At 29.6% G+C, this 26,802-nt stretch overlaps 1 protein-coding gene across 1 annotated transcript in view; it reads right to left on the minus strand.

The window, feature by feature from the left end:
• The window catches only part of MdRdl (gamma-aminobutyric acid receptor subunit beta), a gene marked incomplete at its 5' end in the record, with an annotated part of 145,413 nt that overhangs the window by 27,886 nt on the left and 90,725 nt on the right, over nt 1-26,802 (minus strand). The window contains 1 exon segment of the mRNA NM_001305119.1: nt 8,342-8,479. Coding sequence (NP_001292048.1) covers nt 8,342-8,479 — 138 coding nt within the window.

Consider the following 26,802-nt stretch of genomic DNA (forward strand, 5'->3'; position numbering starts at 1 on the left):
TTTTTTTATCGAACCCTGTATATGGAAATACTGTAATATGTAATTGCAGAATTCCCGAACGATTCAAATTTGGGAAATATTAGCCGTACATGTTGACCCATTGAGCTGATGATCAAAAATCCTATTTTTTTTTTTAAATATTTTGTAAAAAAAGTCAAAATAACAATTTGAAATTTTTTTAAAAAGAATGTTTTTTTAAAAAGAATTTTTTAAGAATAGAAGGAAGACTTGTTTAAAATTAACACAGAAGGACTAAGTTTTCAAGATTTTTTGATGGTCTATTTTTTGGGGGTTTTTTTTCAAGTTTTTTTTAATGCCATTTAAAAGAAACTTTTTATGAGTAGCTTTTAATTATTTCCTAATTATTTTCTTTTTGAAATTTTTTGAACAGTTTCCTGAGGAAACTTTACTCAAATGGCTATTTCTAGGTAGGCGTTCGATTACCTCATTTTTTTAAAGAATTATAAAATATATTTTTTAATTTATTTCACTAAAAATATATTTTGAAAATGTTTTTGAATGGATATTTCTTGAAATATTTTTGGAGAAAGTTTTTAAAAGTACAAAATGGTTAAAACTACTTTTTTAGTTAATATTTGGAATAAATTGAATGAATTTGTTAAGAATTTTATAAAATACATTTTTTAATTTTTTTCAAGGACTATTTGAAGCTCGTCCTTTTGACATATATTAAATTTTTTATTTTAAATTATTAATTCTTAGTTTTGCAACATGTTGACCCTTATTGAAAATATTAACACTTATAATAAATCAAATAAATATAAAAGCTTAAAATAAAAAAAGTATAAAACAATTGTGCAGATTATATTAACAAAAAAATATTTCTAAAATTCAACATGAATTCATATCAGAATTTGTAGCATAGAGATAATGTAGTAGATAGGTACGAGGTATGTATGTTAATGACAGCGATTTTAAGTTTTTGTTTTGCGATTTGACAACGATGATGAAGAGAATTGCTCAAAATGATTGGGCAAAGGAGAGAGATAGAGAAAAACTCTGTGTTTTTTTATTGTTGTTGAATGGATTAAACCGGGTACAAAAGTTATTGTTTTTTGTCTATGATGAGTGCATGCTTGGGAGGGCGTTTCTTGATTTTTTATTTGTTATTGCTGATGATTTCCTGTTTTGATTCAATTCCAAAAGAACTTCGATTTTTCCCTAACACAAGACACAAGAGGGGTTCTGTTTTTAGGGGGCGGGTGGTAGCTTGATGATACGATGGATAACTGTTTACTGATGAAAATACTCATTACTTTTTTTGCATTTAAATGAATGGCTAGAACAATGAGCGAGTTACATAATGTAGCTATGTATGTTATGCTATGTATGTAGGTAGGTAGATAAACTAATTTTTTATTATTCAACGATTATATATGATTAGCAAATATTATGTTATGGTTTTGTGAAAATAATTCGTTTTTCATTATGAATATAAAAATATATATTTTTTGTTGAACTAAGTGTTAAATAATTCAAGCTAGGCTTTCATTTAATAATAATCTATAATTAAATTAAAATTTAATGTAATGTAATGATTTTTAAATTTGATTTTCATATTTTTTTACATTTTTCTTTTGGCATGAATTTCAACACTACTTTTCAATGGAATTTGTTGATTTGATGTTGTCGATTTTTTCATATTTTGAAACGATTGGTGTCATTTTCCTTTTTTTTTTGGTTTTAGATGATATTGAAAATAAATTTAAATCTAGAACATAATTTCAACACAATGGGGGTAAACATATGAAATGAATGATTTGATATGTTTTTTTTTTTTCATAAATAATTATAATTTAATAATAATAGAACAAATATCATGGAGCTTCTTAACATGCTAAATAATAAAATTTTTGTTAATAAACGTTTACAAAGAAAATGCATTCTTCCTAGCTAGAAAAAATAAAAACTAAGAACTGTATACGTCTAATCATTTTTGGAGGAACGTACGAGTATTTAGTCCTAGAGTGAGTTTGGAAGTAGCTTAAGCATATTTGGGATTTTTAGGTTAACTTTAAAAAAATAAGACCAATTGTCATAGACCATTTTTTAAGTAATTGCTAATGGGTTATTTTTTGATATTTTAAGATTTTTTTAACTAAAAGAAATATAGTCTTGGAAAAATATTTTTTATAATATTCACGATTACAGAGCTTTTTCATGGAAAAAACCAAAATTATAGTTGTTGAAAAAAATCTTTAACTAACCTCTGTTTAATGCTTTTGAGAGTTCTTTTGAACAAAAAATATATTTTTTTTCACTCCCCGATTCTAGTCCCATAAAAAATGCTTGAATTTCTGTAAAATATATTTCTTGAAAAAGCCTTTTGTAACCAGGAAGCCGCTATTTTAATTCTTAAAAAAGCCCATTGGAAAAACATTTTTTAATTAAATTCTCTACTTTAGTCCTTGAAAAATCCTTAAAAATGTATTTTTAAAAGTGCGGTTGTAAGATTTAGAAGACTTTCCAAAAGAATTTTAGTTTTATTTAATTCTTTGGTTGAGCTTACGATCTCGTCACTTGGGTAAAAAATGTTTTTTGTCATAGAAGTTATTTTTAAAATAACTTCTGGGGAGAATATCCCAGACAAAAGACAAGGGAACTGATGAGGATTGGTGGCTCTTCCGAAACCTAGGTATTCCCTGCCTTACCCCCTGGTAAACATTACCATCGTTCTCCACTAATAAACAAACGTTGTTTTTATAAAAACAACAATAAAGAGATAAAGCCTGGCCATTTTGCAACAACAAAATAATACGGTATCCCAAACAAACAAGCCACACTGTTCTATTTTTAAAACACTTTTTTCAAAGGCTTTTTTTAAGAATTTTCTCAGAGCATTTTCAAAGAATATTTCCTTAATGAACTTTGCCAAAGACTATTTTTTACAGATAAATAATATTTCCAGGATTTTTTGGGGAATAACTCTTTAAAGGACCTTTTCGGGGACTATAATAGTGAATTTAATAAAAAAAATGTTTGTCCAACGGATTTTTTAACGATTAAAGTAGCGGTTTCCTTGAAGGATATTATTTCAAATGACTATTTCTTACTATTTCTATTTCTTATTTTTCTAAAGGACCTGCAAATTAATACGTTTTCAAAGGGTTTCTTAAAGAAAAATATATTTTCAAGAATTCTGGATTTTGTTCGAATGACATTTTCAGGTACTGTATCAGTGGATTTTTCAAGAATATTTTTTAAATGACCTGTTAATGAAGTAGGAATATTCAAAATTTCATTTCATTAAAAGGACATTTTCGAGGACTATAATGGCTAATGGCCAAACAGGGTTATTTCTTGAAGAATACATTTTCAAAGGGTTACATAAAGAAAAATATATTTTCAAGAATTTTTTCGAAAGGACATTTTCAAAGGAAAAAATTGTGGATTTAAAGGACCTGTTAATAAAGTGGGAATTTTCAAAATTTTAATTTTATTTAAAGGATATTTTCGAGGACTATATTGGCTAAACATGGTCAATTCTTTAAAAGTATGTTTTCAAATCCTTTTTTTCTAAGAAAAATATTTTTCAAGAATTTTTCGAAATTTTTTGACGCAAAAATTTTGAATTTATCAAAATATTTTTTGACTTTTTTACCAAAGATATATTTTTAAGAATTCTAGATTTTTTCGAAGGAGGGACAAACATGGTTAATTTTTTAATTTTAAATTATTTTTAAGAATTTTTTCGAAAGGACATTTTCAAGGACAAAAATTGTGGACTTTAAAAAAAAACATTTTTTAAGGGACTTTTTTAAGAAAAATTTATTTTCAAGAATTCTAGATTTTTTCAAAGGACATTTTTTAGGACTATAGTCTTGGATTTTCAAAATTATTTTTCAATGGTCTTATTTCTTCTACAAGAGCTTTTTAGAAATATTTTTTTTCAGTGACTAATGATTTTTTTCTATGAACGAAAAATGTTTTAAGTTTTTCCGTTCAAAAAATAATTCTGGATTTTTAAATTTTTTTTTTTCAAAAAAGGATATTTTTTATGAACAAAAGGAGTTTTAACAAATATTTTTCATGGAACAATAAATCAATCATGGATTTTTCAGTTTTTGTTTCAAGGACCAACAGAGGACCACTCGTGGATTTTTTTTTTATAATTTTTTCAAGGTCCAAGGGTTCAATGATTTATCTATAAAAAAGAAATATAATTGGTCGTGGATTATTAAGAAATTTTTAAGGATAATGAGACCTAGGATCATCAAGAACATTATCAAGGCCCAATAGTTGGTATTTTTTCCTAACGTCAACAGGCCGAAAATTGTGATTTTTTACAGATTCTGTTCAAGGACCAAGCAACGAGATACTTTATCGTAAATATTTTAAAAATAGACTTTTTCGAGGATTTACTGAATAAATATCGTCGATCTTTAAAGATATTTTTTTAAGGACTAACATTTTTTTTTATTATTTTTGAAGTTTTAATGAACTGATAAAAAATTTAATATATTTTTAAGGACCTACATACTAAATATTTTTTCCGGACGACAAGGCTAAGGTCCAACGGACAAATAATCATGAAATTTTTTGAAAGAATTTTTTGAAGACGAATGTAAGTTTTTTTTCTAAATATTTTTAAGATTCAACAAACTTATAAACGAACATTTTGTAAATATTTTCTTTTTTCAAGAAAACAATAATTATATATTTTATAGGAATAACAGATTTTTAAAGACTGTGGTTTTTTATCTTGAATTTTCAGTCCCTCTTAGATCAACAATTTCAGTTTTGAACTGGTGGCATTGGTGGGGATTTTTGAAGAAGGTTTCTTCACGGATCATACGTACAATATTAGCAGATTTTTAAGACCATTTTCCTAGGAATGTGAAACCAATAATAGTGGCTTCTGTCCTGGATCAAACGATACTGGCAGATTTTAAATTATAGCAGGTGTTTCTTTTTTGAAAATTCTACGGGTATGAGGTTTTTTGCTGGGCCACTTTTTTATAACGACATAATTGAAAATGAAATTCTAATTTGCACATGGATATCCCTGCAACAATGGATTCTGAGCTAAATTTGGTTACTATATTAGGAGGTAGATCATCAATATATAATATTATACTATATTGCGAATTTAACTTTACGTTATGAAAAAATCACTAGAACTTGTGTATCACCTGACGGGAATGGTTTTTTATTTTTATTCGAATTTTTTTCCACCTTTATCGTTTCCTGCCTGAATAAATTTACACCTCCATCTCACTCATTTCGCATTTCCTCCTACAAATGATTAGAGAACAGTTTACTAAAATTCGTATACGAGAAAGCTAGAGTCATTATTTGGTATATCCTTTTTTTAAGGATTATTTTCAGCTATTTTTAATTACTTCTATTAGCTATTTTTCAATAGAAATTCAACAAATTACATCTAAACGTCTAATTTCTAGTATCAGTAGAAGTTTTAATTTAAATGAATAAATAAAAATTGTATTCAAGTAGAGTTACATAAAAACATGCTATTTTAAATTAGTAGCAATTATTAGCTGATAAATGTAGAGAAACAAATTAAGATGAAAGAAAGAATTTACTTAGAATATCAACTCAATGATAGTCGAAATTGGTAGCTGCTAAGGCACTAGGACGTCACACAATGGTTGTTGAATATTAAAAATGGAACAATACTGAAGTTGTTATGAAATTAAATAAATACGTATTATTATGAATCAGAGAAACATATATATATTTGGGGCAATCGAACTGATTTGTTATGGTGTCAAGAAACTAAGGAGAAATATTTTAAATACTAAAATCCATTAGCCCCTTATAGTCTATATTTTTGCGAGAATGTTATAGGGAATTTACCACTGAGCTATAATTTGAGACATTGCTCTACGTACCATAAGGAACGCCATCTATGCCTCAATTTTCGTTAATGTTCTCATTAAAGAAGTTTGTGCATAGTGCAGATTTTTTGGCGTTAAAATATTTAATTGCTCAAATTTTGTCAAGATCGTTCCAGATTTTGATATAGTTCCCACATATTTATATATCTTTATCCGATTTAGGGTTTTTTGTGAACCAAATGGCTAATATCAGCCCATATGGACAGAATCTTGGTAATTCAGACTGAATTCAAGTACTTCAAATTTAGTGAAAGTCGGTTCGGATATAGCCATAGCTCCCTTTGGGGTTTTAAGTTCCTCACCTGCGTAATGTGCACTCCATAACAATAATCTTTGGTACCAGATAACTCATGAAGCTCAAAACTAATTCTATCAAATTTCATCGATATCGGATAAGATCAGGATATAGCTCCCATATCTATATTTTTATCCATTATCAGATTTACTGGGCACCAAATGGTCAGTATCAGCCCAAATGGACTGCATTTTGGCACATCCTACAGATGTCAGTCTAGAAGCACGTACATCAAAGTCGGTTCAGATATAGCCATAGCTCCCATTTATAAGTTTCATCCGATTTGGGGTTTTAAGACCCTCACATGCGTAATATTCATTCCACAACTATAATATTTTATACCGGACATCAGATACTGCTCGAATATACTTCTGCCAAATTTTATCGATATCGATTCAGATTTTTCTATAGTTTCTTTATCCGATCTTCATCCGATTTTACGGTTATTGTTGATTATATATAAAGAATTCGCCAAAAATTAAATAATTTGTATACCCCCTACCTTGAAAAGGATTCTATATAAACTTTGTCATTCCGTTTGTTTCAAATTTGGTATTTGAGAAGTTTTGGTAGACGACAATCCTTGAAGTATACAATTTTCTCTATAGGTTTCCGTTTATATTTTCATATAAAATTTTTTTATTTACCCAAAGGTGTAGGGTATTAAAAGTGCGGCCCTGCCGAACTAGAAACTAGGCTAGGAAAAAATACAATGCTTGGGATTGTACTTTATATTATACTGAGCGCCATCTATACAGCGGTATCAATATTACTCTTCTTTTCCAAAATTTTCGAATACATTTGGGCACAAAACTGTTCAAAAATCTTTTTAAATGATTCATAGCGTGCTTAAAATTATGCGTAAGTAGGATGATTTTGTAAGTAGTTATTGTTACGTAAGGAGAATATATGAACTCATTACTAGGTAAAGACATTTTACGGCGCTGTTCAATTAATGGGTAAGTAGATTGGTATAAAAATAGTTATGGCCACGAAAAGTAAACCGGTAATTTGGTTTTTTGCTCGGGAATATACCTAACCTGAACGCCATCTATACCTTAGTATTAAATATATTTTTAATTGGCAAAATATTTGTACATATTCTTCAGCAGGAGAATTTTTATAAAATTTACATTAAAGGGTAAGCATGTAAGGTAAGTAGTTATGACTACGAAAAAGTAATGTGTAAAGCCATTATTTGAAAATGACATTTTTGAGTAGAATTTTATTTAACGCCATCTATATCTTAGGATTAATACTTCGAATACTATTACTTGGTAATGAAATTTTATGGTGTTGTTTAAAAAATTGCAATGTAGATTGGTATAAAAACGAGTTATGGCCTCGAAAATAACCGTATAAACCGGTAATTTGTTTTTATGCTCAGGAATATACCCGACCTGAACGCCATCTATACCTTAGTATTAAAGATATTTTTAATTTGTAATATTTGTACATATACTTCAGCAGGAGAATTTTTATTAAATTTACATTAAAGGTAAGCATAATTGTAAGTAGTTATGACTACGAAAAAGTAAAACCATTATTTGGTTATGACATTCATGCCTGGAATTTTATTTAACGCCATCTATACCTTAGGATTAATATTATCATTATTTCTTTCAAATATTTTGTGCATACTTTTAGGCGCGAAAAAATATTTAACAGTATTTTTGTCCTATAAAAACAAAAATTGACAACAAATTGACATTTTAAAGAGGTTGCATGATTTTTCGTCTTTTTCCTAATTTTTTGTCCTAGCCTTGCCTTAATACCAAAACAATAACTAAGCCATTGAGTTAATAAAGCATACTTTTCAGCATTTTCTTTGAATGTTTTTTTTGTTTTAAATATTTAAAAATGATTTTTAGCTTTCTCAATAACATTTAAATTTCAAATGCTCTAAATCGGATAGCATAGATAAAGGCCAAATTTTTAAATAGAAATAAATCGTAAAAAAGTAAGTTTTATTCATAAAAAGGGGGAAGTAAGAAAATGAAAGTAGAACCATAACAGAATAAGTAAATAAAAGTAATAAATATAAGTAGGAGGATATTTTTTTAATATAAAATTGAATAATTAATTAATAATATATAAAGATTATAAGATATATATATTTTTGATTTTTGGATAATATAAAAAGAAATCGGTAACCGTCTACAGGTACCTGTGGTAAGACTGATTTCCATAGCTCTCTGACGATGACCCAAGACCTTAAATTGCGGTAGCGAGACCTCACTCGAGACACCAACCGAGTTCGGTCCTTCATTCCACTTATAGCGAATGTCACGCATGGTATAGCCGACTTTTGTAAGTCGTGGTGGTTTGATTCGGTAAGTTCGGGTGGGTATTGTTTGGTTTGATTGTTTGGTTTGATTTGATTGATTTTTTTCAAATTGGTTGATACGCATTCAATGTGATATGTTTTGAGATATTTTATAATTTTTTTGAGTTGAGGTTCGTTCGTTCGGTCCGGATGGATGGTCGTGGTTGTGGTGGTAATTTGTGGATGGTAATAATATTTGATTTTTTTGGTTAGAGTTTGATATTTACAGGAAATTTTTGGTTTTTGGTGGATAGATAGTTGAATGGGTTAGGGCATGAAGTAGAGATTTCAAATGGTATCGTATTTTTTTCGATTATTTAATTGGCGTTCGTTCATTTGTTTTTTCATATCATATATGGATATGGATTCAATTTTGTTTTCATTATTTGAGTAGTTATCGTTGAAAATTGTTTTAAAATAGAGGCATGGCCGTAAACAAAAGAAAAAGAAATAATTCATTGGATTGGTTTGAATGGTTTAAGTTGTTAGTTTTTTTGTTTTTTTTTTTTTGGTTTTTCATTAGCATAACCTTAAAACAAATTACAAATGAGACTATTAACTAATATTAAGAGAATGATTGTTTTTTCTTAGTTTTCCTGATGAATGAATGTATTATTTGTAAAAAAAATATTGGATGTTGGAAAAATAGTGATTTTAGAGTAGATATATATTTAATAGTCTCATTCAGAATTTTTTGTATATTTTTTATTTTTATTTTTTTTTTAATTTTTTATCATCTTATCTTTCGTTGTGGAAATCTTTCCTAACCCCTTTATTAAATATCTACCTACAGTTATATTACCTACTTAAATATTACAAGCTACTGTTTGTTCATATTGGCAGTAGTTAGAAAATTATCTTTTTTAAGCTCTGGCAAAGGCTGCTGTTAAGCATTTATGTGTTTTTGTTTTTTTTTGCCAGCAGCTGGGGGTGGCACACGTTTTGGTTTTTATAGTTTAAAAATAGCTTATATTAATAAAAACTAATTAAAAATTATTTGAAGAAAATATGGAAAATAATACAAAAATTTTAAAAATCGTATTTTCCAATATAAAAATTATTGAAAATAATTATAATGATATTTAAAAATTATTAAAATAATATTTTTTAATATTAAAAATAATATTATTTATACACGGAGTGTTAAGCATGTTTTGAACATAAAACCTATCTGAAATGGAAATATTTTGAAATTGTTTTTTATTTCAAAAAATTTCAAGAATTCTGAATTTTTTGTAATATAAATAATAATAAAATAATTATAATAATATTTAAAAATAATTATAATAATATGTTTAATATTTAATATAAAAACATTTATACACGGAGTTTTAAATATGCGTTGGACATAGGGTTTGTCTGAAATGGAAATATTTTTCATTTTTGTTTTATTTTTTTATTTAAAGAATTCAGAATTTTTGGCAATTATTTGATTATCTTGGGAAAATATGTCAATATTTTGAATATATTCTTGACAAAAATAATGGAAAACTGCCTCAATATTTTGGATATTATTTTTTTTAAAGGAAAAGCCCCTCTGTAAGAAGATAGAAATCCTTTGAGTTCCAAAAATTTGAATATTTTAAACTTCTTATAAAAAATACAATTTGAGATTTTTTTCTAAAAACTGTAATTTTTGACTCAGTGAAATATCGATTTGGATTTTAAGAGAGGGTCTTAAAAATGTAATTTTTTGGCAAATGAACTAAATCTATCTGGCCAGTATGATTTAATTAATTATTTATTTTTTTAATTATTTTGTTCCTGTATTATTATATTCCACTTTTAAGGCCCCAGCGCCAAACAGCTTTTTTGGGGCAAAATTGACAAAGTAAATATAACTTTAAGTGGATATAAATCTTTGAACTCCATAATTTATTATTTTGAGGATCCTAGTACTTGAGTAGCTGTTTGCAGGAATTTTCTCTATTTGTTATTTCCTACACCCCATGGTTGTCAGGGTATTATGTCTTTGTGCATTTGTTTGTAACAGACAAAAGGGAAAGAGATAGACCCATACTTCTTTTTGATGATTTGCAGAGAATCACATTCTGCATGTCAGTCCGTCGGTCTGTTCCTTTGTCCATGTATTTTTGTAAACAAAGTACAGGTCTCATTTACTGCCCGATCCAGATGAAATTTTGCACAAATCATTTGTTTGACCCAAGGAAGAATCCTACTGGAGAATATCGGTCAAAATTTAGATATAGCTCCCACATATATCTTCGTCCCAAATAGTATGGAATTTTTCACCTATAACCAAATTACGCCTGAAAATAAGTATGCCAAATTTAATCGAAATCAGTTAAGATATAGCTATGGCTTTCATGTAATTGTTCATCCGATTTTTTATATTTGTTCACCACAGCAGTAGTATGCCCTCTGTAACAATGATGTTTGGAGAAATATTCAATTTTATAGAGATCGGTTTAGATGTGGATATAGCTAACGATTTGTCCGATTTGCTTTTTATTGTGCACCAAACGTATAATATTAGACAAAATGGGATGGAATTGGACACTTACGCCTAAATTGAGCCTAGAAACAAGAATGTCAAATTTGGTGAAAATCGGTTCAGATATAGCTATAGCTCCAATAAATATTGTTCGTCCGGTTTTTTATATTTGTGTGTGGGTACTGGTACTAGGTACTACATCAAATTTGAACCTTGAGTCCCATTTGAATTTAGTCCAATTACTCTGCGGTCGGAATATACTGGTTTATATATTGTGCTATATTTTGAACCAAATTGTGGGACTCGTTTCACATGCAATATCTTCCTGCGCTACAGTAGCTTTCTGCGTTATATATCTTCTTGCGTTAAAAAGGATGACATGAAAAAACTGCAACCAATTTCAGACTGCTGTCATTTCTATGCTACTCGTCTGACAGCTTTTAAAATTATTCCAGTGACAGCTCATTATATTGTTTACAAGCCTACAAAAGCATTTTGGTGAAAATTTTTCCAGAACAAAAAGTTATTCGTGATGGAATTCAAGCGTGATAGTGTGATTTCTTCATATTTGACTAGAAAACCACAAGTGGCTATCGTTAGAGCACTCCAGCATTAAAATGCGAATAAAACTTTTGTGTCTCGTACAATTGCTTGTTACCGTGATGCTGGTAGCGTAGTCCGATGTCAAGAAAGTGGACGGAAGAAAAAAGAAAAAAATTAAAGAGCGACTTGATTGAAACTCGCGTCGCAGTGGCCGAAAAATGGCTCGTGAGCTGAACGTATCGGAACGTTCCATTCGGCAAATATTGCAAAATGAGCCTGGGAAAAAGCCATTGAAATTACAAAAAGTGCAAGAACTTACACCGCAACAGAAGGAAAATAGACTCAAAAGAGCTAAAGAGTTGCCTCGCTTGGCCGTAAGTGGTGAACTGCCGAATTTAGTTTTCCCCGTCTCCGATGAGAAAACATTCGTCGTCCAACAGTTTGTGAACAAACAAAATGATCGTTTTCACTTGCCAAAGATTTCAACCGAAAAATGTGCACCTTTGGTTGGCCACCGGAACTCATGGTGATGGAGTGGGCCGGTCGTTCGTATTAAATCAGAATAAATGCCGAATATTATCGCAAAAATATTCTGGAGGGTGTATTAACGCCTTGGACATGCAAACATTTTGGCCGCAGACCTTGGGCATTCCAACAGGACTCAATACCATTGACCTTAGCACGCGCCATCCAAGAATGGTTACAAAATGAGGTTCCTCATTTCATTGGAAATATTTGTTGTCGCTTGATTTAATCAATTTGGGTAATTATGATTGACATTCTTGACAATTTTAGGGCCGTATAATTCTTGAGTCATATCGTTTCATATTTCGGGTGATGTGTGTAAATCCAAATTCAGGACTATATTATATTTTGGGTCCTATATATAGATCATAATTGGATGCCATTTCTAGCAACAATTTTTGACATTCTTGGTATGGACCATTTTGAGCCATAATTGGGGGCAAGTAAGAAATATTGGCCCATATGTGTACCACTTATTTAATATTTGTTTGCAAATTATGGACAACATAGGTGGCCATTTGGACAGTATTAATGCAATCAGTCAAGGCCATATTTTTTGGTTATATGTTAGAATATAGGTATACGGTTTGAACTGTCTATATATAAGAACAATTTTAAATTTTGGTTCAAATTGGACCCCGTTGAAATTTATTGGCATTGTTGGTTTACCATTTAAGATTCATTTTATTGCATATAAGCCATATAGGTCTATGGGCCATATAATTCCACATATTAGGTAATATTCTGCTATATGGGACCAAGAGGCCCTCATTAGCCCTACATTTTGTCAACGTTCGATATACGATGTAAATGTACCGATCTAAGTGATTTTCGGGATTGACATCGTGGGATATGATTTTTGTCTTGTTGTATTCCAAAGGCATAAAATTCTATGTCGATACAGTCATGTCTATCTGTTGGAAAGGTATATTATATATCGTTCCATTTTAAGTCATCATATAAGGATATCTCTTGATATTAAGCATTTTTAAGGTTTCGGCCAAAATTTCTGAAATAGGTGGTTCAAATTTCATATGTTTGATTCAGCGAAAGTAAAACATTTCCTTGTTAAAAATTGCAAGATGGTTTCCCTTTTTGGTTTAGCCTTCACATTGTAAATTCTTCCCATTTTCACGTATTCCAACGCATTTTATAATTAGCTGCAATGGAGAGAGCATAGATTCTCCATGCAAAAAAAAGAGAAGAAAATATTGGACTCCCGTAAAGATGTTCCTCCTGATGTCCAATGTGGGTTAATTCTGAACATAGAATCTTTATGGTGGTATCAGTCTATTTAAGTATAGCCATGAATAGATATTCAGGATTTAAGTATTCTATTAAAACTTTGAATTTTGAAACTAATTATTAAAAATCCGAATTCCGATCTTAAACTCTGAGGGTAAGTAAACCCCTATTCTACTATTAGTTTCATTATTTTCTATAATATTCGATTTTTTTTTATTTAAAATACCTTTATTTAATATATCATTTATTTAAGTTATATTCGGTTTATTTCGCACAAATTCGGAAGCATTGATGCATTTATTTATATCTTTTTATATTTTTATTTGTATTTTTGACCTCTCACAATATTTTTAATTCCTAGTGAAATACTATTCATGGAAAATTGAAATTTCACTTAACTTTTTAAATCCTAGACAATATTTTCAAATGCACCAAATACCAATATTTCATAGCAGCAGATCGATTTCATTTCCATTTATTTTCTCCGTGTATAAAAAAAAAAACAAAAATGTATTAAAAAAAATATATAACAACCAAAAACTAATAAACTGTTTTGTGTATAGATTTGTATGTAAATAATATTTAATTAAATTTATATAATAGAGAAAGAGAGACAGATAAATATATGTATGTAGTATGTATGTATATTATCCTATTGTTTAACTAACGATATATAGTTGCAATGTTCATTTCTCGTTGTTGCTATTTTAGCCAAAAGCAGTTTCAAGTGCTCTCGTAGTTAACTGTAGCAGTTTATATGAAATTCACTTTTTTTGCTATTTTTGTTGTTTTTCCCTTGTGCTTGACAAAAATATGACTAAATGTACATATGTATGTATATAATCTAACTTTTTTTGAGACATACACACGTACACACAATATTGTATATAGCTATTGTACTATACGTATGTAGATATTTCTATATTTTTTGCAGTATTATAGCATGAGTTGAATTTTGAGTTTATTTTGTTTGGTATAATATGTATATTTGCATCTATTGATGTTCATATGCATGTATGTATCCTCGTATGTATGTATGTATTCACACTAAAAATGCTAAATGTCTGCAAAAGAGTACCCTTCTCCTCTGCTTCTCCTTGAAGACTTTATTCAAATTGCTTTTGTTTTTGTTTTCTCTTCTGAAAGCATTTTGCTTTTATGGCAGTTTTCCTTCCTATTCGAATGTGAAAAATTTATTTGTTTTTGTTCTTAAGTGTTGTTAATCATAAGAGAATTTACATTCATTCCGTTATTCATTCATTCATTCTCTCTGTCATTCAGTCAGTCACTCACACTTTTCATTCATTCATTTAATTTCACTTTTCATTGCCATGTTGTTTCTTTGTTTTCTTAGTTTGTTTTGCTAAAATTGCATTATAACTAATTGACAGAAAGGGTGTTCCAAAGTTGGGGTGGTTGTATTTCATGTCTTTTTTAAATTGAGAAAGGATTTTAAAACATTTTTAATTGATTCTCATATATAAAGATGGTAAGGATATAATTTTTAAGGATCTGAAACTTTCGAATATACCTGGAATGACGTTCGTTTTAACGCCATTTTTTAAAGTTCTTCCTTTTTTATGATAAGGCAGAGCTCCTGAAAGAAGTAATTTTTAAAATAACTTTGACAGAACTTTAAGCCGTAAATAACGGGAACGGATACCTGGTAAACAATTTAAAAAACTGATCAGCTCTTCAAACCCAAGGTACCACATAGTCATGTACTTATTTGACATTCATGAAATTATTTATTTTTTAAAAATATAATAGAATTTTTAAAAGTAAATGGTTTCGAATAATGTTAAGAATTTTTTTAAGAGCATTTTTTTCGATAGACCCCTATTGTAACAATATTGAATTGAATATTGCTCTGAAAAACATTTAATCTCCTGGTAGAGGATTTTTAACAATATTTTTGAAAGACATTTAGATACTCTTCCGACATACTACAATGTCCCACATGGGATTTCCCTACGGAAAAGAATTTCTATTAAAATATTGTAAAAGTGGAACTTTTTTAAATACTTATTTTTGTGGGAGGGAATTGCCGTCGCAATATCGAAGTTTTAGAGATATTTCTGAAAAAAAAAAAAAACAATTTATAATCCCTGATAGAGCATTTTTTTCTAAATTGATAATTTGCATTCGAATATATTTTTAATCGAAGATCCTAAAAAACGTTAGGACTCATAACCTATTTAAACGATTTATCAGGGAAATGTTTAAAATAATTTTGAAGTAGAGTTTGGAACTTTACAATTTCAGAACAGAAAATTATTTTTTTTCTATTTGTCTAGGTTATGGCGACACGCCGATAAAGTTATATTCCACGCAGATGGATATTCTGGGCAATATAAATGCAGATTCCTGTTCATACAGGTCACCGTTTTGAGGTTTATGTTTCCAGGTTTTTGGACATGACGCTAGCCATTCATTGGAATATTTGATCAGATTTCAGAATATATTGGCTAAGGCTTTGGCCTATATCGATGCAAGTTTTGAGTTCTATCAATTAACATTTTGGTCACAAAGATACAATTTTTGTTCCTATACTTTATATCAGATATGGGTAACTTTTTGAAAATCGTGAGGTAACGGATATAGCGGACCGAAGCATCTAACACAGATATAAATATTGGTACGGGCAAAATTTGAAGGAAGTCGAACATTCATATCCAATTTTATGCGAAATCATGAATTCCGATAAATTATATATTAATATCAGATTTCTGGTTAAAAGAAATATTTAGATTTTTAAAATCTTGAACCCTATGTGAGAGTGGTACCAGAAGAAATGGTCTAATCTCTATCATCTTTATAATACATCTTGTGTTGATGAAAGTATTGAGATATGCTAAGTCTGAATGGAATCGTATGTTAATTGAGAGTTGTGGGGGAGTTACCAAAAGGAGTGGATCGATGGTGTGTGAAATTTGAAGAGAATCTGATGCTTATTTCGGATTTTATGATAGTTTTGGTTATTCAAAACGTTGACCCTTTGTGGTGAGGTAGCAGAAGGAATGGTTCGATCTCTACTGTTTTTATAACAGATTCTGTGTTGATGAAAATATTTAGATGTGTCAATTCTTGATGGAATCGGATTTTAATGAGCTTAATAGATATTCAAAATTTCAAACTATTGTGGGGGAGGTAGCAGAAGGAGTGGATTGATATATTCCATCTTAGCACCAGATCTTGAGTTTATAAAAATATCGGGATGTGTAAAATTTTAAGACAATCGGATTCTTACATCACATTTTATAAGAGTTCTAATTATTCAAAATTTTTACCCTTTGTGGGGGAGGTACTTTATGGAGTAGACCGATATTGTCCATTTTCGCACCTGACTTAGAACTGACGCATATATTGGGATTTACAAAATTTGGAACAAAATCGGATTATCGGTTCTCTTTCTGTGCAGAAAATATATATCTTTGAAAATGTCGATCTTTTGTGGGGTAGGTTCCAGAAGGAGTGGACCGATATTGCCCATCTCCGAACTCGATCTAAGTTTGACAAAGATATAACGATATACCAAGTTTGGATCAAATCGGCCAGACGGACGGATACCGCTAGGTCGAATCCAAATGTCCTGAAACGGATTTGGGCCCAAGGTCGATTTGGTCCAAGAACGGGTCTAAAACCGTTCTTTCGATGAGGTCGTATTAGATGATATATGCCCTCTCCAGCCATGTGGCTGAGGGTATAAAATCAATCGTGGATTATTGATGGAGCAGATCGTAGATTTTTAAGAATTTTATGATCATCAATAAAACATTTTTTACTAATTTGTGATATTTTTTTTTTTTTTTTTGAAAAATTATGTGCGTTTATGATTTTTTAAATTAATAATCAGTAATCATATATTGCAAATATTCCCAAGAAGATATGAAAGACCTTCTAGAGGTATACTGGTATATTTATATGTATTTTTTTTGGGGCTGTAAATACCTGCAAGAAGTACAATTATATATCCTGTAGGGCCAATATGGAGTGTAATTATAGATAAATTCACCATTACGGCTTGAAAGATCATCCTGGAGAATTATGGAAGGATTTGCAGGACTTTAGGAGCTTTAAACTTAATTTTAATATTTTTAAGGATTTTAAAGATCTTTAACGATCTCGTTAAGTATTAGCAAAAATCTTTAGGAAGGGGCATTTTTAAAATTATTTTTAGTTGACTAGAAAGACCTTCGATTGGTATAACAAAAAGAAGTGAATACCTTCGCAAAGTAAAATCGAGTTATTGACGTATTTTTTAAGGGCCCTTCAATAGGTATAATTCACATATTTTCAATGTTGCTGAGAATAGCCCTTAAAGATTTTTAGACCATTTAATCGAGGATTTTTTGAAATTTTTTTAGGGATTTCTAAAAAGACCAGAAAGATTAATGAGAGGCATAATCAATCAATTTTGAAGAGGAAGACTCTTTTTTAATTTTTCCTTAACATATATTATAAGAACGTTGAGTTTTTGTGACTTCTTTAATTTTTGAGGATTTTTCTATTTTTAAAACTGTAACACTATTCAACCAAAATTTAAGAGTTCTGTATGCCCTTTTTCGGGTTTCAGGGTCTATTTTCGCTCTCATTACATTTATGTCTTCTTCTTCTACTAAAAAAATCCGTTTTTATGTTTAATGTAATGTTTGGATTAGAATTCTAATTCGATCGAACGAGCTAGTTCCTTGTGTAGTTCCGTGGACTCCGGTCGTTTGTGGGAAAACTCTGCGTATGAGTGACATAAAATATATGAAGTTTATGAGATCACTCATACGCTTAGGAGCTGTGATGTTAAACTATGACACAGAGTCAAATTAGGACCATCACAGGAGCTTTTTTAGATTTCCAGAAGATGAATTTGCTATATATATGTGTCCTGAATGGCAAGCAGAACTATTCATATTCAAACCCATGGTCATTATTTCTTCTTTTTTACCTCTAAAAATTAATAGACTATTATTAAGTTGTGTCCAAAGGACAATAAGGTGATCTTGAGTAATAATTATTTAATTTATTTTTATAGAACCAATCTTTCTGGTATTAATATTCTTTGGAAAAAAATCGGTAATTAGTAAAATATATATTTTTTTATCTGAACTATTTTTGAATTTAATTTTTTATTTTTATTTTTTTATTTTTAATTTTTCTATTTTATTTTTTTTATTCTTTTTAATTTTAATTTTTTATACAACCAACCATTGGAACACCCTTTTTATTTCATCGTGGGGACAACCTACCCAAGCAAACTGCATTTATTTCATTATTATTATTTTTTTGTTTATAAATTTTTATAAAAAAAGACGAGTGTATTAGTCTGAATAGAAAAAACTTGCATTAAAAGCATTTCATTTCGAACGTTGGCACTTTTTCAACAAATGAAGGGTAGACTTTACGCTGCAACGCAGAGAGGGAGAGAGAGAGAAAGAGCAGCACAAAATCAAATCATTTAATTGAAATACTAATGCTGTTGTTGTTGACTTTCTTTGCTACATTTCTTTTAATATCATTTTTTTTTCATTTCGTATAAGAAAAAATATTGAAATAAAAAATTATAACATATTTGAAAACAAGTGCTTGACATTGAATTCTGAAACAAGTATGAAGACAAAAAAAGAAAATGTGGAACAGGAAACGGAAACTGTTGGACAAATGTGTTTTTTTTTTAAATTTATTTTAAAGGTAAGAGTTCATTTTGGTTTTTGGTGGGGGGAACATAAGAGAGAATACATTAAACAAAAATCATGTGGATGGGTGGGTGTTTGGTTGTGGGTGGTTGGGTGTATTTGGATTTTGTTTTTTTCTCTAGTATTGGTGGGAGTGGTAAGTTTTGGAGTGGAGCATTGATGGTGTGAGTTACCATTTGTTGTGACAAAGAGAGGTTAAACGAGAACATTTTTTTGTTGTTGTTCTTGGTGTTAATGATTTTTTATGTTCAATAATGATTTGTGAATGTGTTGTTTTTGTTAAGAGATTTTGATTTTGATTTCGTTTTGTTATTGTTATCGTTGGTGGTGGTTGTGGTGATGGTGTTTTCGGTGGGACGTTAATTTGTTTGATTAATTAGATGGAAGTAGGAAATGATACACATGTAAAGGAAAGTTTTTTTTTTTCTGATAAAAATAAAGAAAACAATAAAAATTTAATAAAACAATAATGAATTATGGTTTTATAAAATGTTTTCATTTTTTTTGTTTGGTAGGAGAACAGGAAGAACAACAAAAACTGAAATTAGAAAAATTCGAAAAAAGAAGGAAGGAAAAAAAGAAAATGAACAAATTATAACAACAATAAAGCCGTTTTATTTTTTTGTTTTTAAATGGAGGGTACCTGTGGTTAGGTTTATTTCGGTCGCCCTCTGCCTGTGTCCCAAGACGCGGAACTGCGGTAGTTCGACCTCACTGCTCATGCCAACACTACTCAGTCCATCTTTCCAGAAGTAACGGATATCTCTCATCGTGTAACCGACTTTTGAAAGTTGTGTGCGTGTGGGAGGAGGGTGAGCAACAATCAATCAATTTCAATTTCGTTTTGAGTCGATTCGATTTTGAGTTCGTGTTCGTTATAGCATTTGTTTGGATATGATTTGTTATTGTCATTTTTTTGTATTTTTTTTGGGAGGAGAAGGAGTGTTTTTAATCATTCATGTTTTTTGTTGTTGTTGTGTTGGACGCACGCACGCAAGCGCACAAAACGCACACACACACACACAGATGGTTGGATGGATGGATGTTCAGAAGAGATATGTTCACAAAAAAAGGTATAACAATATAAAATGACATTTAAATCCCAATTTATTTTTTTTTTTTTTTGTTTTGGTGTTAATTAAATTTATTTATATATTGATTGTTAATAATTCTTTAGAGAGCGTTATGGGTGTTTCTTGTTATATAAAAAATATATTTGCAATAAAAAATAAACAAATCAAAAAAGAGAGAGAGAATATATATATTTTACACACAAACACACAGAGTATGGGCTGTGTTCGGCAAATGATTACATTACATATTTATTTATGTAGTTCTTTGTTTTTTTTTAATTTTAATTTGTTTGATATATAAATTTGTTGATATCTAAAATTTAATATTTTTTAATATTTTGTGATTGTTAAAAAAAAATAAGAAAAATATATTTTAAATAAAAAATCTAAAGCTTATGATATATCACTGAGAAAAATAAATAAATAAATATATAAAAGATATTGATATATGGTGATGAAGGGTGACTGAGTGAGGTGATTGAGTGACTGACTGATTGACTGATAAATGAGCGCATTTCAGTTTAACTTAAAAATATTCCACTTCTTAGCCAGGCTGCCACTGGCTCATAACAACAGCTTTATGGCCGGTCTAAGAAGCAAGAATCGTTGTAAGGTGGTGACATATTCAGATGAGGTGAGTTTTGGTGAGGTGAGGCTATGAATACAAATGTCAAAGGATAAATGGTGTTGATAGCACGAGTGTTTGTTGTTCTTGTGATAGTTGTTCTGTACAATGTTTCCATTTTTTTCTTTTGATGGTGCGGTGATAGAATGCTTTATATGAAACGTTCAGAAAAAAACAAAAACAAATAATGGAAAAGGAAATGTCAAAAATTCTGTGGTGCGAAATTGTTTATGTTTTTGTTTCTTCTTCTTTTTTTCATTTTATGTGGCGAGTTAATGATGAAGTGGTAAGGAGAGAGAGGAGAGAAGAGAGTATTTGTGATTGATGTTATTGACTGAATGTGTTTTCTTGTTGTAGTTGTTGTTGATTTTTACAAATGTTGATTTTGTTAAAAAAAGATACTGTTTGGTTGGTTGCAAATCCTTCAAAATTAAACAAAAGCAAAAAAATCGTTTTTTTGCAACTGGTTTGAGTTGAAAAAAAAAATAATTGGAAATATTTGAAATGTTTTGTAAGGTAAATGGTAGAGAGAAAGAGAGTCGTAGAGTTGTACAATAATACATTTGTTATAAACTTGATTATTTTATGTATTATCATAACTCTTTTTAAGAATGCTTTTCAATGCCTTCTGAAAGCTTCAATTGTCCCTTGTCAAAATAAGGGTCTAAGAACCTATGTTTCTTTGAACGAAATCTATTTATGGATATTTGAGATCGATCTATGTATGGTAGGTGCTCTCGATAAATCTCGAAGGGAGTATTGGTTTTGACCCAAATTAGGCACATTTTATCAAACTTAGATTGAGTTGAAATCTGGAGGAGCAGTTTTCTTAAAATCAAATTTATTTCTTACTTCGGTGAGGTGTGGAAAATTACAATATTTGCCTTCTTCTCGTTTCTTCCCTACTTAAAGGTCTTAATTTTTTAATAGTTATAATTCTCTTCGACTGTAAAATCAGACTCAGATTTTTAAACTTTCCGCATGTCAATGTTTTTGTCTATTATACAACTTGTGAGACACCAGCAAAGGAGTACTTTCGATAATGTCTAAATGTGCAAAAAGCCGAAGGTGACCTTCTTCGCCTCCTTTCCCCAACAAAAAGTCAAAACTTTAAATAATCATTCTTCTCGATTTTCTTTATACTTTGTCTGTTTCCATATTTTTGTCGATCCCAAATCTCGTGTGAAGGTTAAATATATTGGTATATTCTTTCCAGCACTTCAGGAAAAAATGTTGAAGGTCATAAATCATACGTAAAACAAAGTCCACAATTCATACCAACGTCACGAAAATTAAACAAGTTAAAACGTGTCTGTCGGTTTTTGCCGACAGATATATACCCTCACCCAATCGTCGATTATTTTTATATATTTTGATTACTGCGAAATCATAAATTCCATATTTATCCCGGGTTTCTCTTTGAAGTTATGACAGATGTTTCGCAAGTCATGACAGATAAAGGTATTGAAAATTGTGACCCTTTGTGGGTGAGGTACCGAAAGGTGTTCGCAGATATATATCATCTTGAAAAGAGATCTTGTTTTAGCAAAAATATTTGAATTAAGAAATGTGAAGGAATGTGTGGATGCTTATTTCGCTTTCTTAGAGCGTTTTGTTTTTCAAAAATCTTAAGCCCTATATGGGGGAGGTACCAGAAGAAATGGCCCGATTTCTACCATCTTTATGATAGATCCTGTGTTTATGGAAATATTCTGAATGAAATCGGATGTTAATTTTGCTTTTTACGAGCTACATGGAAATTCGAAATTTTGACCCTTTGTGGGGGAGGTACCAGAAGGAGTGGACCGATATATCCCATTTTCACCCCAGACGTTGGATTAACAAAAATATTGTAATGTGTGAAATTTGTAGGGAACCGGATGCATATTTCGGAATTTATGATCGGTTTGGTTATTGAAAACTTTAACCCTCTGTGGGGAAGGTACCAGAAGAAATGGTCCGATCTCTACTATTTTTATGACAGAACTTGCGTTTATGGAAATATTGAGATATACCAAGTCTGAGCTACGAGCTACGAGCTACATGGATATTCGAAATTTTGACCGAACCGAATCCACATTTTGGACCCTTTTTAGGGGAGGTACCAGAAGGATTCGACCGATATATTCCATTTTTGGTTTATAAAAGCATCACATTTTATATGAGTTATAATTATTCAAAAATGTACCCTTTATGGGGGAGGTACTTGATGGAGTTAATCGATATTGTCCATTCTCGCACCTGACTGTAAGGACTTTTCAAAGGCATAGGTATTTTCGAGCAGCCCGGTATCAAATATCATTGTTGTGGAGTGCTTATTACGCATGTAAGGTACTTTAAGCCACAAATCGAAGGAAATATATATATGAAGGCTATAGCTATATCTGAACCGATTTTCTCCAAATTTGATAAATCGGATAATTATATGTATGGCTGCTATATCCTAATCTGATTCGATCTTGATTAAATTTGACAGAGGTATTTTTGAGCTCCATAAGTTGTCTGGTACCAAATATCATTTTTGTGGATTGCATGTTACGAGTGTGAGGGACGTTAAGCCCCAAGTCGGATGAAATTTATATATCTGAACCGATTTTCTCAACATTTGAAGTACTTTTTTCTAGACTTAATTTGGTCGGATGTGCCAATATTCATGTAATTTAGACAGATATTGGTCAGTTGGTGCACAATTCGAAATCGGAAATCGGACATTGGTGATAATCGGTTAATTTTTGATAATAAATTTGGGATAATAAATGCGACCTGCATTTTGGACAGACGGACGGGCATAAATCGACTCAGAAAGTGATTCTATGAAGATCCTCAAAAGTAACTATGGGTCTATCACGTTTCCCTCTCCTTGTTACAAACACAAAGACCTAATACCCTTGCCACTATGTGGTGTAGGATATAAAAAAACTTGTTTTAGGACTGAAAGCGCAAAAATGTTGAAAGAATAATTGATTGAACTTTTCCAAAATATACTGGATTATTAAGAGCATTTTCTAAGGGCTTAAAGACTTCATGTCCAAAAAATCTTGCAATATGTTTTTTGTTGTGCACTCTGGTTTTTTGTTGCAACTCTATAAATATTTTTAGAAGACTGAAAGACTCTATGCCCAAAATGCGATTTCGTAAAATTATTAAATCGTCTAAGGAAAAAAATTGACTAACACGATCTAAATCATTTTAAAATATATTTTTTAGATGAACAATTTGATCTCCTTTTAGGAGGAATTTTAGAGTTATAATTTTCTTAGTTCATAATTCAGCGATTTTTTCTGTTTCAAGTACCATCAAAGTGTGGATTTTTAATTTTTTTTTTTAATTTATGGTATATTATTATGGTATTTATTAATTTTATATATGTTAATTAATATTTTTCTTTTGAAAATTTCTTGTGACAATTCATACAACTCTCTTTCTCCATGGGTATTTCGATGGAGATGTGTTTATTTTAAATAAAAATTAAATTAACATTTTTTTAAAAGTTAATAAAATAAATTTATTTAGTTTAGTTTTTTTTTAGGTTTTACTAGCAAAAGCAGTTTGGGGTTTTTTTCTAATCAAAAAACGTCCGTGTTTTTTTCTTCTTCTCTCAACGTTTCGAATGTCCTTTGATTGTTAAAGAATCAACCTTCTGCGGTTGCTGTAGAAGAGAAGGCGACCGAAAACCAACCAATTTTTTTTTTTATTTTAAATAAAATGTCATTAGTAATGTTAAAATAAATATTATTTTTTTTTAATAAAATATCTTATTCGATGTTTGAATATACAACACAGAATAAGATGAATGAGGTTAAATTATTAGTTTTATTAAAAAAATATAAGGAGAAAATTAAGAAATTGAAAAAAAAAATTAAAACAAAATTATGTGAAAATGGAAATTTTGATGTTTTTTGTTTTTCGATTTTTGTTTATTTTTTTCGAATTAGATTTATGTTGTTCGGTTCCCAGTCCCTGCTAATGCATTTTGAGTGGACGATTTAGTGCTGACTTTATGTTATGTTTAGTTTAGTTTTTTTTCTTTTTTGAGGGGTGGGGTGGTATGTTTCAAACCCGATGCAAACTTTGAAACACAAAATGTAGGTTAATGAACATAATGACAGGTTGGTGTGGGTAATTGAACCAATTCGTAATAATCAATTATGGAACCATCACCTTTCTTGTGGTTTGGGGTTTGACGTAGGTGGTGGTCTTCCAAAAAAAAAAAAAACTTAATTTCATTTGAATACTTATGTTTTTGTTTGTATTTGTTTTTTGGGGGGAAAACGGTTGTGGGGTTTTGTATTCTGTGGAACAGGGTTTGAGTGTGGGTGTAATATTTTTTTCTTTGGTGTTTTCTTAATATTCGGGCGTTCAAAATCAAATATGTGTGTGTGTTTAATCAAAAAACAAAAGAAAGAATCAGAAAAAGAAAACTAAAGACTTCTGTTTTACAACTTCCTATACACATTTGCTAGTCAATAATTTCGGTCCTAAACTTTTGTTTTTTTTGAGTATTTTTTTTATCTATTTTACATGGTCTAATAGCTTTTGATTGTCGTCGTTCATCATTTTTTTTCATTTTGTAAAAAAGCAGTGGATTTTATATATATTTTTTTAAGTTAAAAAAATATGAATATATATATGTATGTATATAAAGTGCCAGGTTAGAAAAAAGCTGTTGTTAGGTTTATAATTAGCTATTATTTTTTTAAGTTATTTCCAAGAAACTGGATTAATATGGCCTCCATTTTTGGAGGGTTGTTTTGCTAAAGTCATAATTGTTTTTTTTTTTTTTTTTTTTTTTTTTTTTTGGTTTAGAGTAACTCATTTAACGAACAAACAGCGCGTTTTTTATAATAATTTATAATAATATAATTAGGTCGATCATAGCATAGAAAGGGAGGTCTTATGGGTTTCTGCTTAAGTTTTTTTATATTTTTATTATTGAATAATTATTAAAATTGACATCAAGTTTTAGTTTGTTTTTTCAAAAAAATAATTTCTTAAAATCAAAATCGGAATAATTTTCCGATGTCCAATTTGTATACAAATATTTATGAAATGTTCTAAATCGTAGGGATTTTTTATTCGAATATTCGAGACGTAATAGTTGATTATGTTAAAAGTATTTTTTTAATCAATTTTTTTTTTAATATTTGTTTTGAAATATTAAAAAAATATTACAAAATGTTTTATCTATATGCAAATTATATACATAAATTAAACCTAAATTTTAACAATTTAAAAAGAATCAGTCGGTTTGTCTTCAGGTGTGTAACCTCGGCCAAAGTTAGATTATTTAAATACCCCTCTCTTTAAAACTTTTAAAATTTTTCGGATTAAGATTCCTTGAAATCGGTGTATTTTAGGTATAAACTTGTTTAGGCAATATTGCTGATAATAATACGATAAATAATTTGGTCGGCAATTTCAAACTTAAAGGAGTCAACAAAGGTGTCTATCAAATGTGGATTTTTTTAAATGAGAATTTTTTCAGGAAACAACAAACTTGGATTTAAAAAAAATATTTTTTTCAAGAACCTACAAACGTAGATTTAAAAAATAAATTTCTTTCAAGGACCAACAAACTACGATTTTTAAAAAATATTTTTTTCAAGGACCTACAAATGTTCGTTTAATTTTAATTTTTTTTGTCAAGAACCTACAAACCTGGATTTTGTAAAAAAATATTTTTTGCAAGGACCAACAAACGTAGACTTAAAAAAAATATATTTTTTTCAAGCACCAACGAACGTGGTTTTTAAAAAATATTTTTTTGAAGGACCAACAAATGTGGTTTTTAAATAAAATATTTTTTCAAGGACCTATAAGCCTGGATTAAAAAAAAAAATATATATTTTTTAAGGACCAACAAACGTGGTTGTTAAATAAAATATTTTTTTCAAGGACCAACAAACGTTGATTTACAAAAATATTTTTTTAAGGACTAACAAACGTGGCTTTTAAATCAAATATTTCAAGGACCTACAAGCCTGGATTTAAAAAAAATATATATTTTTTTTGAGGACCAACAAACACAACAACAAGCGTGGTGTTAAAAAAAATATATTTTTCCAAAGACCACCAAAAATTGAGTATTTTATTTTTTTAATAAGTTTCAAAGACCAACAAACGTGGATTTTGTTTCAAGGGCCAAC

Source organism: Musca domestica, unplaced genomic scaffold, assembly GCF_030504385.1.
Source record: "Musca domestica strain aabys unplaced genomic scaffold, Musca_domestica.polishedcontigs.V.1.1 15, whole genome shotgun sequence".
Lineage (NCBI taxonomy): Eukaryota > Metazoa > Arthropoda > Insecta > Diptera > Muscidae > Musca > Musca domestica.